The following is a 14,839-nucleotide window of genomic DNA, read 5'->3' as shown; positions in this document are numbered from 1 at the left end:
AGAGGACTAAAATAGTGGTGTTTTTCCTTTGTACAATGCCCCCTTTTCTAAAACATTTTGAAGGCTTTATTTACGTTAAATGTGACTTTTCACTGTCGTGCAAATCTGTAAGAAAAGGCAGATGTAAACCATAGTTACAATATTACTTTATGAAAATGTGTTTTTTGACACTTTGTTTCTTGTGCAGAAACCACTATACCAGGGATTAAACCCCCCCCCCCCCCAAAAAAAAAACAAACAAACAAAAAAAAAACTACTTTTATACTGTTTCTGCCTGAAAAAATATTTTTCTGGAATAGATCATGGTAATTAATCCACACAAACACAACAGAGAAGCACACAGAACATATTACTGTAAGATAAATAATATGTACAAAATACATAAAAGAAACAGGCATGTATGTTCTAATCCAAGGCTATTATTGTGGCATGGTCAGGTCCTGTTGTAGGTGGGTACCCAGGGTCTGGAAAGTATGGGGATGATTTCAGAGAACACTATGGAGATTAAAATGGCCAAGTACATCATTAGTAGTAGAACCAGTTTTTTTTTTTTTTTTAATTTATAACATCACCCCTTTTTAAGGATATCTTGAAACAAAACTCCCTCTCTAAAGCAGTTACTGCATAGTGTAATATTTCTTAATGCTTGTCATTTAAGGGTTAACTTAAGTCTTATATTACAGTACATGACAGTGATACAAGCAGATGGTTTACGCTTTCAGTATTTTCAGATTATTTGTTATGGTGAGTTGGTTATAACTGAGCAGTTATTTTTGTAAGTATTATTTTGTATTTATAAATGTATTGTGTACCAATATGTATACATTTTTAAAGTATTTATTCACTGGCACTCAAAGTGTATCCATTTTTTTTAATGTTTACACCTGGCTATGCATGAGTCCATGTACTTTTTTGTTGAGAACTTCATCCCTGCTCAAGAGAATCCATACATCTTTGCATAACGTATTGCATGGCCAGTCTAATTTCCATGACGTATAATTGCATTTATTGTAAAACTAGACATGCCAACAATATGCTTCTCTGCCAACTATCCACTCTTTTGCATTCAGTATACAGTAGATTTCAGACATATTTAAGCCAGGAGAGAAACATCTGATGGAAAATATTGTAATTGTTTAATTTTAAATGAGTTTCACACACCTTAAACACACATAATTAATGATGGTTTATTCTGCTGATAAAACACAACAGGTTAAACCTGAAAAAATGTTTGTCTGTAATAACCAAATCGAATTTGAGAATTACAGTAGGCTTGCCAAATGAGCACTAAAGTAATCACTTTCTCTTTTCTCCTTTTCTTTGGGATAATGCGTTACAATATGTACCTAATGTGAACCGATAGCCCCATTATCTGCACAATTCCATGGGTACTTTTAAGTTTAATTAAGTGTACAGATCACTCGCAGTTTGAAGTTATCTTAGCTGTACTTAAAGTTACAGGCAGAAACTGGGTTGCAGAATGTGTTAGCACTGCATTCTTTTTTTCTAAACAATATAATAAAGTCTAAATGCATTGGTGGCAGATGCACACAATGGCTTTTGTCTCTGTGGTGAAGGAGTGGAGAATCTGTTCACTGAAATAATCTACTGTAGCCCCAATTTAGCCACAATAAAATGTGATAAAAGACACTTTGAGAAAGCTATTAGGACGGACTGCTGCATCTTCGATAAGATTGTTTTGAAAAACTGAAGTTTATTTATTTATTTTATTTCAGCATTTTCCAATGCTCCCTATTATTATTATTATTATTATTATTATTATTATTATTATTATTATATATTATTATTATTATTATTACTATTATTATTTTATTATATGTATTACCAGCTATTTGCAAAACACTTTTTCTTCGTAGACTTGTCTGTCAGTCGGTAACTTGCCTTTCTCATTCTGTATGAATCTGAAAATCTGACTTACATTAAGCACAGTGGACTTTAAAGGCTTTAAAAAGTAATTTCTTATTTTTAAAAAATCCATGAGTGCCGTTTGCTAAAGATGTTTTTAATGTACAATGTTAGCAGTTATTTTATTTTATTATTTCAAATACACTTTTCATGTGAAAAACTATTGAGTTTAACTTCAAGGCATTTTATTTAGTCTTTCTAAATAACCAAATCAGACAAAAATTTCATGATAATTTTTATGGCTCATTTTTCTAAACAGAAAATATTTTCTCAACCATTTAACAACCTACTTCAAAAATATTTTGACCCCTCAAAATAAAATTTAAAAAAAATATTCATCATGTTTTAAGATAATCTTCATTTTTACATCTAGATGCTTCCATAACGCTACATCATTCTAGCTGACATTTGGTTGAGGGGAGGGGGGAGAATAAAACACGTAATATGAGCTGTACTGCAAATGATTGTTTGGCTTCGCTTTAGTCACCATAAGCTTCTTCCACATCCCATCCAGCAGACATAATGAGTATAGAGAATTCAGATGTGATCAGATACTGAAAGCATTACAGCAGTATTAACAGCTTTTTAATGACTTTCCAGTGATGAAAATATGGAAAGCAGCAGATTATACACAAAATATTTACTTTACCAGTGCAGACTGGTTAAATACGTGTATTTGCATCTGTAAATGTGTGATAGACCCCAGGAATCAATCACTTGTTTTTAAGGCTATGAAAATGGCAGTCACATGTGTGAGAGAACAGTTTGTACAGTACCAGAATGAGCTGCTGGTCAAGACCTCTGAACAGGATCCATGTAAAATACAAGCAAATCAGACTTTTGTATTTCTGAGTTAATCAAATGTTTTAAACAATGCACAATAAGACCAGTTGCCCTCCCTCCACCAGCGTGAAGTTCATTTGGTAAAATAAATAAAAAATTAGCAAGCACGTTGAAAAGCGAAAATGATGACATGATTAATAATCAGATGCAGTAATTTCCTTACGATAAAGCTCATTATTGAAAAAAGTTGCTGCAGTCCTTCCCGTCCGCGGCAAGCACAATAGCATTCTATGCCGAGCCCGACCTTGTTTAAAAGCCCAGCGGATGTGTTAACTAGAGTAATATTGCATATTCTCTAGTAAGTTTTATAAGGCGATATTTAGTTTAATAAGTAAATCATGCCGCTGCTGCATATACACTATACTACATGATGAGTGAGACTTGCGTGGTGATTTCTCAGATGACTTTTGAATAGTGTTACTGCCACTGCCTGCCTCTGGGTTTTCTTTGTTCTGTTCTCTGACTAAATAAATACCAAAGCGTAATTGCCAATTTTTCTGTAATTTTTAGTGACATACATGGAAAAAACAGATTGTTGAGTGATTTAAATACTATTTCAGTTGTATGTTGACCTGCAGAAACACTGTTTAAGAACATAAGAACATAAGAACATAAGAAAGTTTACAAACGAGAGGAGGCCATTCGGCCCATCTTGCTCGTTTGGTTGTTAGTAGCTTATTGATCCCAAAATCTCATCAAGCAGCTTCTTGAAGGATCCCAGGGTGTCAGCTTCAACAACATTACTGGGGAGTTGATTCCAGACCCTCACAATTCTCTATGTAAAAAAGTGCCTCCTATTTTCTGTTCCGAATGCCCCTTTGTCTAATCTCCATTTGTGACCCCTGGTCCTTGTTTCTTTTTTCAGGCTGAAAGAGTCCCTTGGGTCGACACTGTTAATACCTTTTAGAATTTTGAATGCTTGAATTAGGTCGCCACATAGTCTTCTTTGTTCAAGACTGAACAGATTCAATTATTTTAGCCTGTCTGCATATGACATGCCTTTTAAGCCCGGAATAATTCTGGTCGCTCTTCTTTGCACTCTTTCTAGAGCAGCAATATCTTTTTTATAGCGAGGTGACCAGAACTGCACACAATATTCAAGATGAGGTCTTACTAGTGCATTGTACAGTTTTAACATTACTTCCCTTGATTTAAATTCAACACTTTTCACAATGTATCCGAGCATCTTGTTAGCCTTTTTTATAGCTTCCCCACATTGTCTAGATGAAGACATTTCTGAGTCAACAAAAACTCCTAGGTCTTTTTCATAGATTCCTTCTCCAATTTCAGTATCTCCCATATGATATTTATAATGTACATTTTTATTTCCTATGTGCCTTACACTTTTCGTTATTAAATGTCATTTGCCATGTGTCTGCCCAGTTCTGAATCTCATCTAGATCATTTTGAATGACCTTTGCTGCTGCAACAGTGTTTGCCACTCCTCCTACTTTTGTGTCGTCTGCAAATTTAACAAGTTTGCTTACTATACCAGAGTCTAAATCATTAATGTAGATTAGGAATAGCAGAGGACCTAATACTGATCCCTGTGGTACACCGCTGGTTACCACACTCCATTCTGAGGTTTTTCCTCTAATAAGTACTTCCTGTTTTCTACATGTTAACCACTCCCTAATCCATGTACATGTGTTTCCTTGAATCCCAACTGCGTTCAGTTTGAGAATTAATCTTTTGTGCGGGACTTTGTCAAAAGCTTTCTGGAAATCTAAATAAACCATGTCATATGCTTTGCAATTATCCATTATCGATGTTGCATCCTCAAAAAAATCAAGCAAGTTAGTTAGTCACGATCTCCTTTTCCTAAAACCATGTTGACTGTCTCCCAGGACCCTGTTACCATACAGGTAATTTTCCATAAGTGTTAGATAAGTGTTACTATTAAGGCGTAGTAATATTAATAGATCAGGTAAGTAAGTTGGTCTATGATGTCATAGCCATGCAGTAAGACAATTATTACTGCAGTCATGTGATCTTTTTCAGCCAATCACAGCACTTCATTTATCCATGCCATTTTATAAAGAGAAGCTGTTCTCATGTGAGAATTTAAACTAGGATAGATCTGCTAATAGATGCTTATTTTTTTAATAGTATTTTCAGTATAGTTATTACTGGTACTGTTAAACAGAACATTTCAAGTTTGTTATATATATATATATATATATATATATATATATATATATATATATATATATATATATATAGATAGAGAGAGAGAGAGAGAGAGAGAGAGAGAGAGAGAGAGAGAGAGAGAGAGAGAGAGAGAGAGAGAGAGAGAGAGAGAGAGAGAGAGATTTTGTTACAGTTTCACAGCATATTGGTTAGCATTGCTCAAGGGAGGAGACAAACATGAATGCAAGGCTTGTCAATAATGTATGTGATCAATATACTGTGCTGGGTAACTAAGATCACATCCCTTTGTAAAGTTCCACACCATATAAAAATAACCTGAGACTTACAAACACTTTGATTCTTTCGGTCAGCTCTATAAAAAGGCAGGCCAATTTTTCTGCCTGAAGAGAACATGAACAGCACTGTTAGAGGGATAAAATAACCAGGATGCTACTCAAGCCCTTCCAAGTACTGTTTCCATGGAGATAATGTTGCAACCAAACTGAGCTGACCCGACTCTCATGAAAACAGGCTGCTTATCCAAGAAATCTCCTGCTCTAAACAGAACAGGGCTGCGCTTTCAAACAGAGATGCAACTTGGAACCTTTAAACACCCACTCACCCCCAGTGACTTTTAAAATGTAGCCTCTAATCTTGGAAAGCTCTTGAACATTTTCACTAACACTGTTTTTCGATGTACAAGCCTCTGTAGCTACATTAAAAATAAAAAAAAAAATAAAAAAAAAAACATTAGGAGGGGCCTGCAGGTAAAAAATACATTTTAAGTTGTCTCGGTATCTCTGGATCTTCAAATAAAAAAGGTAAGTTAACCCTGCGGTCCAGAGACCTACTGTCATATCCACCTGACAAGGCTTACTTTAACTAAAGAGACTCCTTTGTCTGTTCTTCTAAATTGTAGAACAGCTAATCAAAAAATGCTTTTTAAAGCCCAAGGTGGTTATATTTTGTAAGGAACAGTCAGATATTCTTGACTTTTTAACTGCATATTCAAATCTAATGAATTTTTCCCTTTAGCTGTTTGCACATGACATCACAGCTCTGATCATCATTTTCAGTCCTAAACACTGCCTTACTCTGTTGCTCTACATTATTGATACTACTTGTGTCATGATATCATTGTGCCTTATCTACAGTTCCATAAGAACCCCAGGGAATATCCTAGATAAAACCACTGTTTTTAGAGGAACAATGAGAAAAAACGTATGCCTGTAGTTCTGGAAAAGAGATGAGTCACCAGTTTTTAAAAGCTAATATGTATAAATAATGTATGAAGTAACTTTATAATAAACATGACACATGAAAATTTAAACACAAAATTACATTTTTACAGCAGTCTTAATTACAGCCCAATATTTACAGTTGTGCCTGACGAGCTGTGTTATCAGACACAGAGCTGCCCTACTTATTTCACACTATTTGATTCAGCCTCTCTTTTTGCAAGGTCACCTGCTTGTTTGCCATTCCTACCTTCATTTATGTGAAAATGCTTTATTTTAGTAAATGTGTCCGAAGTAGATAATTATACACTGCTTTCATTTTCACTGAAGCAGAACAGAGTAGCAAGCGATAACATGTCATAGAAACCAATAGATACTAATTTTACAATTTGTTACAGTCAAACCTAACTTATCATTAAAAACCTCTAAGCTCAGTATTGTCTGATTTAGCCTACCCTAAGCGTGACAAAAAAAACAACAACAAAAAAAAAAACACATTGTCTCTAACATAACATCTAAATTCTGTGAGAGTGACCAGCATTGATATTTTGAACCAAAAAAAGAAAACTATTGAGGAAATAACAGGTGTTACTATGGCACATTACTCCTCAGTGGTGCACCTAGAACGCAAGTACTGTACTTCCACCAACTGCCACTTTCAAACTGTGCAATGAATTAAAATAATCTATAGAACATAAACACTTCTTAATATGTATTCCAGACAACCATGTATTAAAGATCAAATGTACAGAAATAACACTTGTTTACAGCGACCAAACCATGCTGTAGAACAAATGTATGTTTTCCATAGCACATTGCTTACACACAAGCAACCAAGAAATTATTTTGATTTAACTGTGTGTGGATTTGTTTAGAAAGACTATGAACTAGTGTAATTGAAGCTGAGATTATGTAAACAAAATTATCAAAATAAAGCAAAGCATTATTAGTAGTATTATTAAAACTGTAAATACAGCAAGATCTTCGATCACTTGATAACCTGGTTACAAATCCGTTAAATTATAACCAGATTAACTCAGCAACGGCTGGATTAGCAAACTGTAAATATGCAATGACCGGGTGTTACAACGATGAAGGAACAAGGAAGGAAGCAAACAGGATTCTATGGTCTGGTTTTAGAACAAACTAATTATTTAATCTAAATGAATACAAGGATCTAAAGTATATTGGAACAAAAAAAAAGTCTCCTTTGGTTTCAACTTCATATAAACAAGGAAACCAAAAGGAAAGGCGTGACTCTAGGGAATGCAGTGCCACTATTAAAAATATGATTAAGAAAAAATAAAAAATAAATACATTTTAAACAGCTATTGAAATAGCTTGTTCTGAAGCATTTTTGCACTCCGCTTAAAGGAATATAATTATTTGAATTCATTTTACATGCAGGCTTCCCGAGGCCTGAACATGATCTGCCAAAGGGCTTTAATCTTCACATGGATTGCAAAACAGAGCTAGCAGGGCTCAGAGAAAATTCTTCATGGAAATGTCAAACCTCTTTCCACCTGAACACCAGCCTGCTGCTTAATACACAGCTCGGAATCTTCCTGAACACTCGGCTAGCTGGATCTTACTCCCACAACAATCTGAGAAAGCATTTAACAAAAATCATCTTAACATTGATTAACTCTCGGGCGCTGCACAATATGTTTCTTCTGGCTAAACCAGTTACTGGCATGGAGCTCAGACAATGAATCAATAGAGGAACAGAGCCCTTTTTATCCATTTGATTATTTGTATTTGTGATTTGCATGCAGGCACCTTAAGGCAATGAAGAGCACTGTGCCATTATTCTGCTCATTTACCAAGAGGCACCTTGTGATGCGTTTCAATCCGTTTCATCCCAGAAGGGTTAACAACACTGCACAGCGGAAGGGAAAATGTGTTTTTAAACACGAAGCAGCAATAAAACCAGGAAACTACCAGCAGATTAACATGTTAAGATTTGAAATGCTATCTATTTCTCTCTCTCTCTCTCTCTCTCTCTCTCTCTCTCTCTCTCTCTCTCTCTCTCTCAAAGCATTACCAACTTCTAAGAGCCTTTTGCAAACTGTACCACAAGCACATATATTTAGTTCCAGGACATGTTGATCATTACAATTGAGGTCTGTTTTACTGCAGATGATCCCTAGCTTTAGATTAGTAGGATTTTGCTGCTTCATTGACAGCGTCTTTTCAACTGCGCTTCTCGGTAGATGCTTGTTTGTTTTGTCATCCAAGTGCAGAGGGATCGCTATACACTGCTTGGTAAACATGAGGTACTAGTTAAGCTTGTATTGTTGTCGCTACCAGAACCCTGCATCGATTTATTATGAGGTCAATAACAAGGCTGACCCGCTGACGTGGCATAGATGAGGATAGGAATAGACTGCTTAAGAGGATTACAGTTATAATAGCTTCAGCCAACAGCTGTGTGGAGGACTCATGGCACAGGTAAAGTGGGGGATATACGGGCACTTCTGGTGCACATAAAATTGATGCTACAAACCAGCAATGTTGTTTTCATCTTGGGCACTGCGCATGCAATGTAGCCTCAATGTTTTTCTTCTAAAAATATGACAATTGTATCACAACCACAATTTTGTAGTCCCCTTGTCATAACCAAAGCTTGTAATAGCCCTGAATGAATAACTTTAGACAGAGATGTGTCTCCGATGCTTAGTTTCCACTGCTTTTTGCCAGGTATAGCTGAGCTGGGCGGTCTGGGAGAGGTGTAGCTGGAGGGTGTTTCCTTAGATAGTACAGTTTCATACCTCATAACCAATGGGGCCAAACTGCTGCACAAAAATAGGTCATCGAAAGGTGTGTGCTAAAGAGAGAGTGGGGGCTGTTTTCCACTGCTTTTTAATAATAATAATAATAATAATAATAATAATAATAATAATTAAAAAAAAAAAAACAGCCACAAATCTTTGCTCAACCTTGTCCATCTTTGCTTATTTGCACATATTCACTCAATCCCACAATCCAACATGACCTTTTACTGCTTTCTCAGTCAGCTATACCTGAGAAAATTACACTGGAACGCAGACAGCCATCTACACCTCGCACAGACCATCCCGCTCTGCTACACCTGGGGAAAGGCAGTGGAAATGAGGCACTAATCTCTATTTTTCAAAAAATAAATAAATAAATAAACCGAGTTCCACTTACCTTCCAGAAGTTAGCCACTTTTCCATACACAAGGGATTGATTTTGCCTTTTGATGTCATCAATATGCTTTCTGTCACTGGCATTAAGGTGCTGCTCCACCACAAATCCAAGAAAGCTGTTATCTGGTGTGTGCGCTGCAGGCAGAAGATGAATGACACACCATATTCAAAACCATATCTTTTAATAGTTACTGAATATGCTGACTGCTTTCTGTACTGTAAATTACAATATAAATACACAGAAAATTCCTTCTTTTTGTGATCTAGTAACAACTTGCCTGAATTGCGATTCCATACATTAAAACCTTTGAAAGCACGGACAACGGTTCATCTGAATTTATAACCACCCATTTCTATATGGCACAACGCAGCCTGCCCACTGTGGTGGTGTTGTTATTAAATTCTTCATGATATCAAAATGAATATTAGTCACCTGGATTAAAATGGCTTTGAGGTCCAGAGTTTATTTTCTAAAACCTAACCGGTAGCTTAGTAATACTATAAAAGAAAATTTATCTTCAACACAAATCAAATCTAAAACCATCGCTCATTTAAATCAATGGAAGATGCTGGACACAAAAAACACTCTGTCGATGAACATATGTGCACAGGACGGTGAAATCTCCAAGTCTTCAGAAAAAATAGAGAAAAAAATTGCACTGCAAAACGTAATCTGTACTGCAGTGAAAGGGGGTATTTTTTATCCTTTATTTAACTAGGTAGTCACACTGAGATTAAAACCTCTTTTACAAGTGAGACCTAGCCAAGCAGGTAGCAGCAAGTCAATCGGATAACAAGAACAAATACACAATAAAATACAATTAAGACACAGGCAAATCACATTTAAAACAATATCAAAATACACAAATGTAGTCAACTACTTAAAACAATTACAACTCTCAGTCACGAAATCATCCAGTTTACTCTTAAATTTCAATAAAGATATCTGGGTCTGCAGCTTTAGTTTGGGCTGCAACTCATTCCAGGATCATGGAGTATAATAAGCAAAGGATCCTTTACCAGCCTCAGTACACACATTTGGAATTTTAAAATGCAAAAAAGAATGAGATCTGAGGCTACGGTTATTATGGGAAGCTATAAGGTATTCATTTAAATAAGAGGGTAATCTACATTGAATAGCCTTATATACCAGAATATACCAGTGCTTCAACCTGCGTAGAGCCAAAAAAGTCCAGCCTACCAAATCGTATTATATACAATGATGAGTATTAAATCTTGTATTTGTATTGTACCTCAGTGCTGCATGATATAACGAGTCCAGTTTACCTAAAGTTGATGGTGATGCAAACCTATATACTGCATCACCATAGTCGATTGAACATTGAATAATGACAGGGGCATTGATAGGCACATTGTTTACTTGCGCCTGTCACCCAGGTCAACCCTGCTTTATCAAAAGCAATGTGAAATCGCCTACCGGACTCGCATAACACCGGGTCTTGACCGGGTAGGTTCTGACCCAGGGAGATCATGCCAGTGTGAAAGTGGATTTTGATGTACTAACATCTACAAAACCACAGGTCATTTATTTCTGTAATTTATAATAAATATTAGTGCTCAACCCTAGGATCTCCTGGCTCTTGAACAAAACAAATGTCTATGAGGTTAACCTCTCTGTGGCTGTCGGGAGAGGGATTGATAAACAGCTCTGTTTCAAGACCATATCACATCTTCTATTTGGCATAGTGACACTCATTGTTAGCTGTCTGGAAAGTGCCAAGACACTTTTTCCACAGCGTCTCTGTTCTCGCCAAATGTCTCTGGGGTCTAGAAGCTTGTGGTAATTTCTTCTGAAGGGCTGTCCTTATTTTTACACTGTCCTGTTCTGCTCATGGTAGATCTGTTTCAAAAGGAGAACATCCACATATTATATTATCTGTCATACAGTGTATCCAAGCACCCTTTCTGTGAGCTTCGAATCAGAGTTCTGCCAGTAAAGAGGTTTCCGTTCACTCTTCTCGAAAGAAGCTGCTGCTCTGTACCGGCACGACTCCCTGTGAAGATGGGGGATGGGTCTCTCCTGGCTGCATTCAATAAACCTTTTTTTTTTTTTTTTTTTTTCTCCGTGAACTGAAACATTCATGAGAGTGATATCTTGGGCTATAAATCTGTCCAAGGAAGACTTAGTGAGAATGGAAGAAGGTTGTTGTGTTCTGTCTCTTTGTGGTTATTAACTGATCTTTTTAATCAAAGGAAATGGAGGTCAATTTCTGTGAGAAGTATAAGCTGTGCAGGTGCTTTCTCTGCCTATGTGCAGAGCTGATCAGCTCAGCCTTAGTTTCTAATTTTTGCACCATTTATCAAAGAAGAATTAATCTTAGTTACTCTACTTAGAAACATAGCATACTTATCCCCTTCAAGTGAGATGCCAGCATAATTGTCTATCATTTTGCATGTCTTTACATGCCTTCAAGCACAGGTAGCACACAGTGCACCAGCCTGTTCCTGAATAAAACCACCAATATGTGCTGAATATGCAGTTAACAATCTCCCTAACATTTTGCTAAACTATAGTATCTGATATAGAGGGTTACACCAGTTGAACAATACATGGCAGCAATACATGAGTTTTGCTTTAATTGGATAAGTAGTGAACAATCAAGTAACCAAAACAAAATCTTACTGTTAAGCAATGTGTTTGAATGGCAGGCAATATGTTTGGATTTGTAGTTTTATTTTAGGAGGGAAAACCATTTAGTCGCAAACTGGACTAAATGGCACAACAGCTTAACAGTTAATTTCCTCTTTGCATTAGAGGATTAGACTGAAGCCTCTATATCAGCATGGCTCCATACCAGATCCTGTATGGTCAAGCTGAGACCTGCAGAGGGCTTATTATTGCATGTATCCATGGCACACGTGGCCCGTAAGCTTTACTAATGAGATGATAGTCAGCCATTTTATAGATCGGTTGTTGCACACAAAATAATACACTGATAAATAAATGTTGGCAACACATTTAGTTTCGAACACACCTTTCACAGTACTTTCACCTAATAGAATGCATCAGACTGTGACATTTGTTTTCACCAGTGCTAATAATTTGTATAATGTAATTCCCCATCTGGCGGATATAGAAATAATATGCACATTGGATAGATGTTATTCTGTATGACTTCCTTGTTTTTATAACCAAATAGCTTAGGTATACTATAAAGGAAATAATTGAGCAAATTATGTAGTATTTACTTTGCTGGGATAACCTTTTTTTGCTGCACACATTGGTCACGTTTAAACTACAGCAATATTTAACTTGGGTGTTGGCAGCATGTCATTTACTTTCACTGGTTCAATGCACTGTCACACACTGATGCTCTTAACTCTATACTGCTTACCCTGCAGCAGTGAGATCTTTCTGCATTTGTCATGCAACTCTGTCAAGGTCTCAGGCACATTTATCCTGAGGAATTCACATAACTCCTGCAAATACTGTATCACTGTATGAAGTCAATCTCAAATGGTTTCTTAGAAGAGGGGACATGAAAAGTGGCTGCAGTATTACTTAAACCTTTTTAAATGGATACTTAATACTTAAAAGGATACTTAAGGATAGGTAATAGGCAACTGACGATATTCCAATTTTTTGACTAAAGTGAAATATTAGGCACGTGACTGCAGCACATTCCTAGGCGATATCATGCTAATTAACTACTTGCATTCATACCACAGTGGAGTTAATTACTGTAACAAAACACAATTAACCCATACAAATGTTATCAGCACTTTCCATCAATTAAACAGTCATTTTGGGGTTGGGGGACCTTGTTTGCAACAGAAGCAGATTGGAGCGCAGTCTGATTACTATTACTGTAATTAACACATCTGAAGAATGACAGACATTTCTAAATAATGGCTCACTGATGCATCCGTTTCTTAATTGCATAGTTTGTTAAATTAATATCCAAATAGAGACACAGATGGAAAGATCAGATTTATTTATTTCCTGGGACTACCCATGAGTGACAGTCCATAATTGGCATCTGTGGCACAAAGGGCTAACTAACCAAAGTATTCGAAACAAACTAGTGCAGGTAAATCGGTTACAAAGCTGTCAGTAGCTCATTGGTAAGAATCCCTCCAAGATGCAAAGTTGCAGTTCAAATGCTGCTTTGGATTATTCAGTCTATCTAATCCCATGGACTGAGCTGATGAGAGTTGCACACCTTTAGAATAAGATGACAGACACAGGTCCAGTCACTTTGCAGATGTTAATGAATACTTATTTTTCTAAGCATCAGATTAGGTGGCCTATGTCATACCCACCCACTAGTCCTCCATTGTTTCTGGTGAAACAGGAAAAGGGATGGTCTATTAAACTCGCACTTTAGCCATCACCAATGTATCTCATATCATCTCTGGTAATTAACTGCTCCCTGTGGCAGCAGTTAAAAACTGAAATTGTTATTTACCAGCAACAGCATGCCTGCCCTGAAAGAGACTTCTATAATCCACGTATTAATAACACATGTGCTAATGAATATTCTCTAAATACTGGCTCCACTGCTGGTTAAGCCCTAACCAAGATTATATTACAGGTCATTGTTTCATCATCTACTTAATGCAATTTATGTTGAAAGTATCACAGACATATGAAAGCTATATTAGTATGCCAAGTATGTATACATGTTTGTAGGGTTATGAAAAGAAAAAGGCTTTAGAAAAGGCAGATTCTTGAGATGAATTTAGCATCTCAGATTCAAAGGGTATATGAAATAGAAAATACATCAAGATACAGAAGTCACATGAGTTAGAGTATAGCCATCCCTCCCAGCAACATCAAACAGAAATGCTACAGTATTCTACTCCTCAATGTTGTGTTCCTCATACAAAATAAAAGTACACCACTGCCCTTTGATAAATCCATAAATAATGTTTCATTTCTATCAGATGTATTCTACTGGATCTAAACCTGGACATTACCTGCACCTCGAATATACAATCAGTTGAGTGATGGGGAAACAGAAATTCACAGCACGTCTGTAGGGGGCTACACTGTGTATAACACAACAATTAATCATATCAGAAGGTTTAAATATTAATATTTAGAAGGTTAGAAATCTACAATAGCAATATAGCAAGGATCAGAATAAATTCCAGGGTCAAACTGCCTGATTTTCATAGAAATATTCTTCATTCATATATTATAATGACAATAAGTACTGTTGAGTCCGGACTATTTTCTAATACACGCAGTCTGATGTATAAAGACTGAAATTCATTATCATGAGATTGCTGCCAAGCAGGGGAAAAGGCTGTGGAGGACCTGTTTCCTGATGTATTTTGGTTCAAGTATTTGCACTTTATTAGAGCACCCTTCTAGAAAATGGTTCCTACCCCAGAAATAGCAGATTCACACATACAGATAACACTGCGGTACAGGTGCCTCAACCTCTCAGAACTCTGACGCACAAAGGGAAAGTATATTACAAAGTTATTTTGCCATAATCATATTTTAATGAATCAGACAATACCTAATGTAAAATATCACCCTTAATATTGGAGTGGTTTCTG

The 14,839-nt window shown here is 36.3% G+C and overlaps 1 protein-coding gene across 1 annotated transcript in view; it reads right to left on the bottom strand.

Moving 5' to 3' along the window:
- Positions 1–14,839, bottom strand: part of LOC121322621 (alpha-1,6-mannosylglycoprotein 6-beta-N-acetylglucosaminyltransferase A-like) — a 97,923-nt gene that overhangs the window by 18,193 nt on the left and 64,891 nt on the right. Inside the window, exon 11 of the mRNA XM_041262789.1 lies at positions 9,309–9,442. Within this exon, the coding sequence (XP_041118723.1) occupies positions 9,309–9,442 (134 nt within the window). The remainder of the gene's footprint in view (positions 1–9,308; positions 9,443–14,839) is intronic.

This window comes from Polyodon spathula, chromosome 11 (genome assembly GCF_017654505.1).
Source record: "Polyodon spathula isolate WHYD16114869_AA chromosome 11, ASM1765450v1, whole genome shotgun sequence".
In the NCBI taxonomy this organism is placed as follows: Eukaryota; Metazoa; Chordata; class Actinopteri; order Acipenseriformes; family Polyodontidae; genus Polyodon; species Polyodon spathula.
Note: the sequence above shows the minus strand (reverse complement) of the source record. Positions and strands in the feature narration are given on the sequence as shown.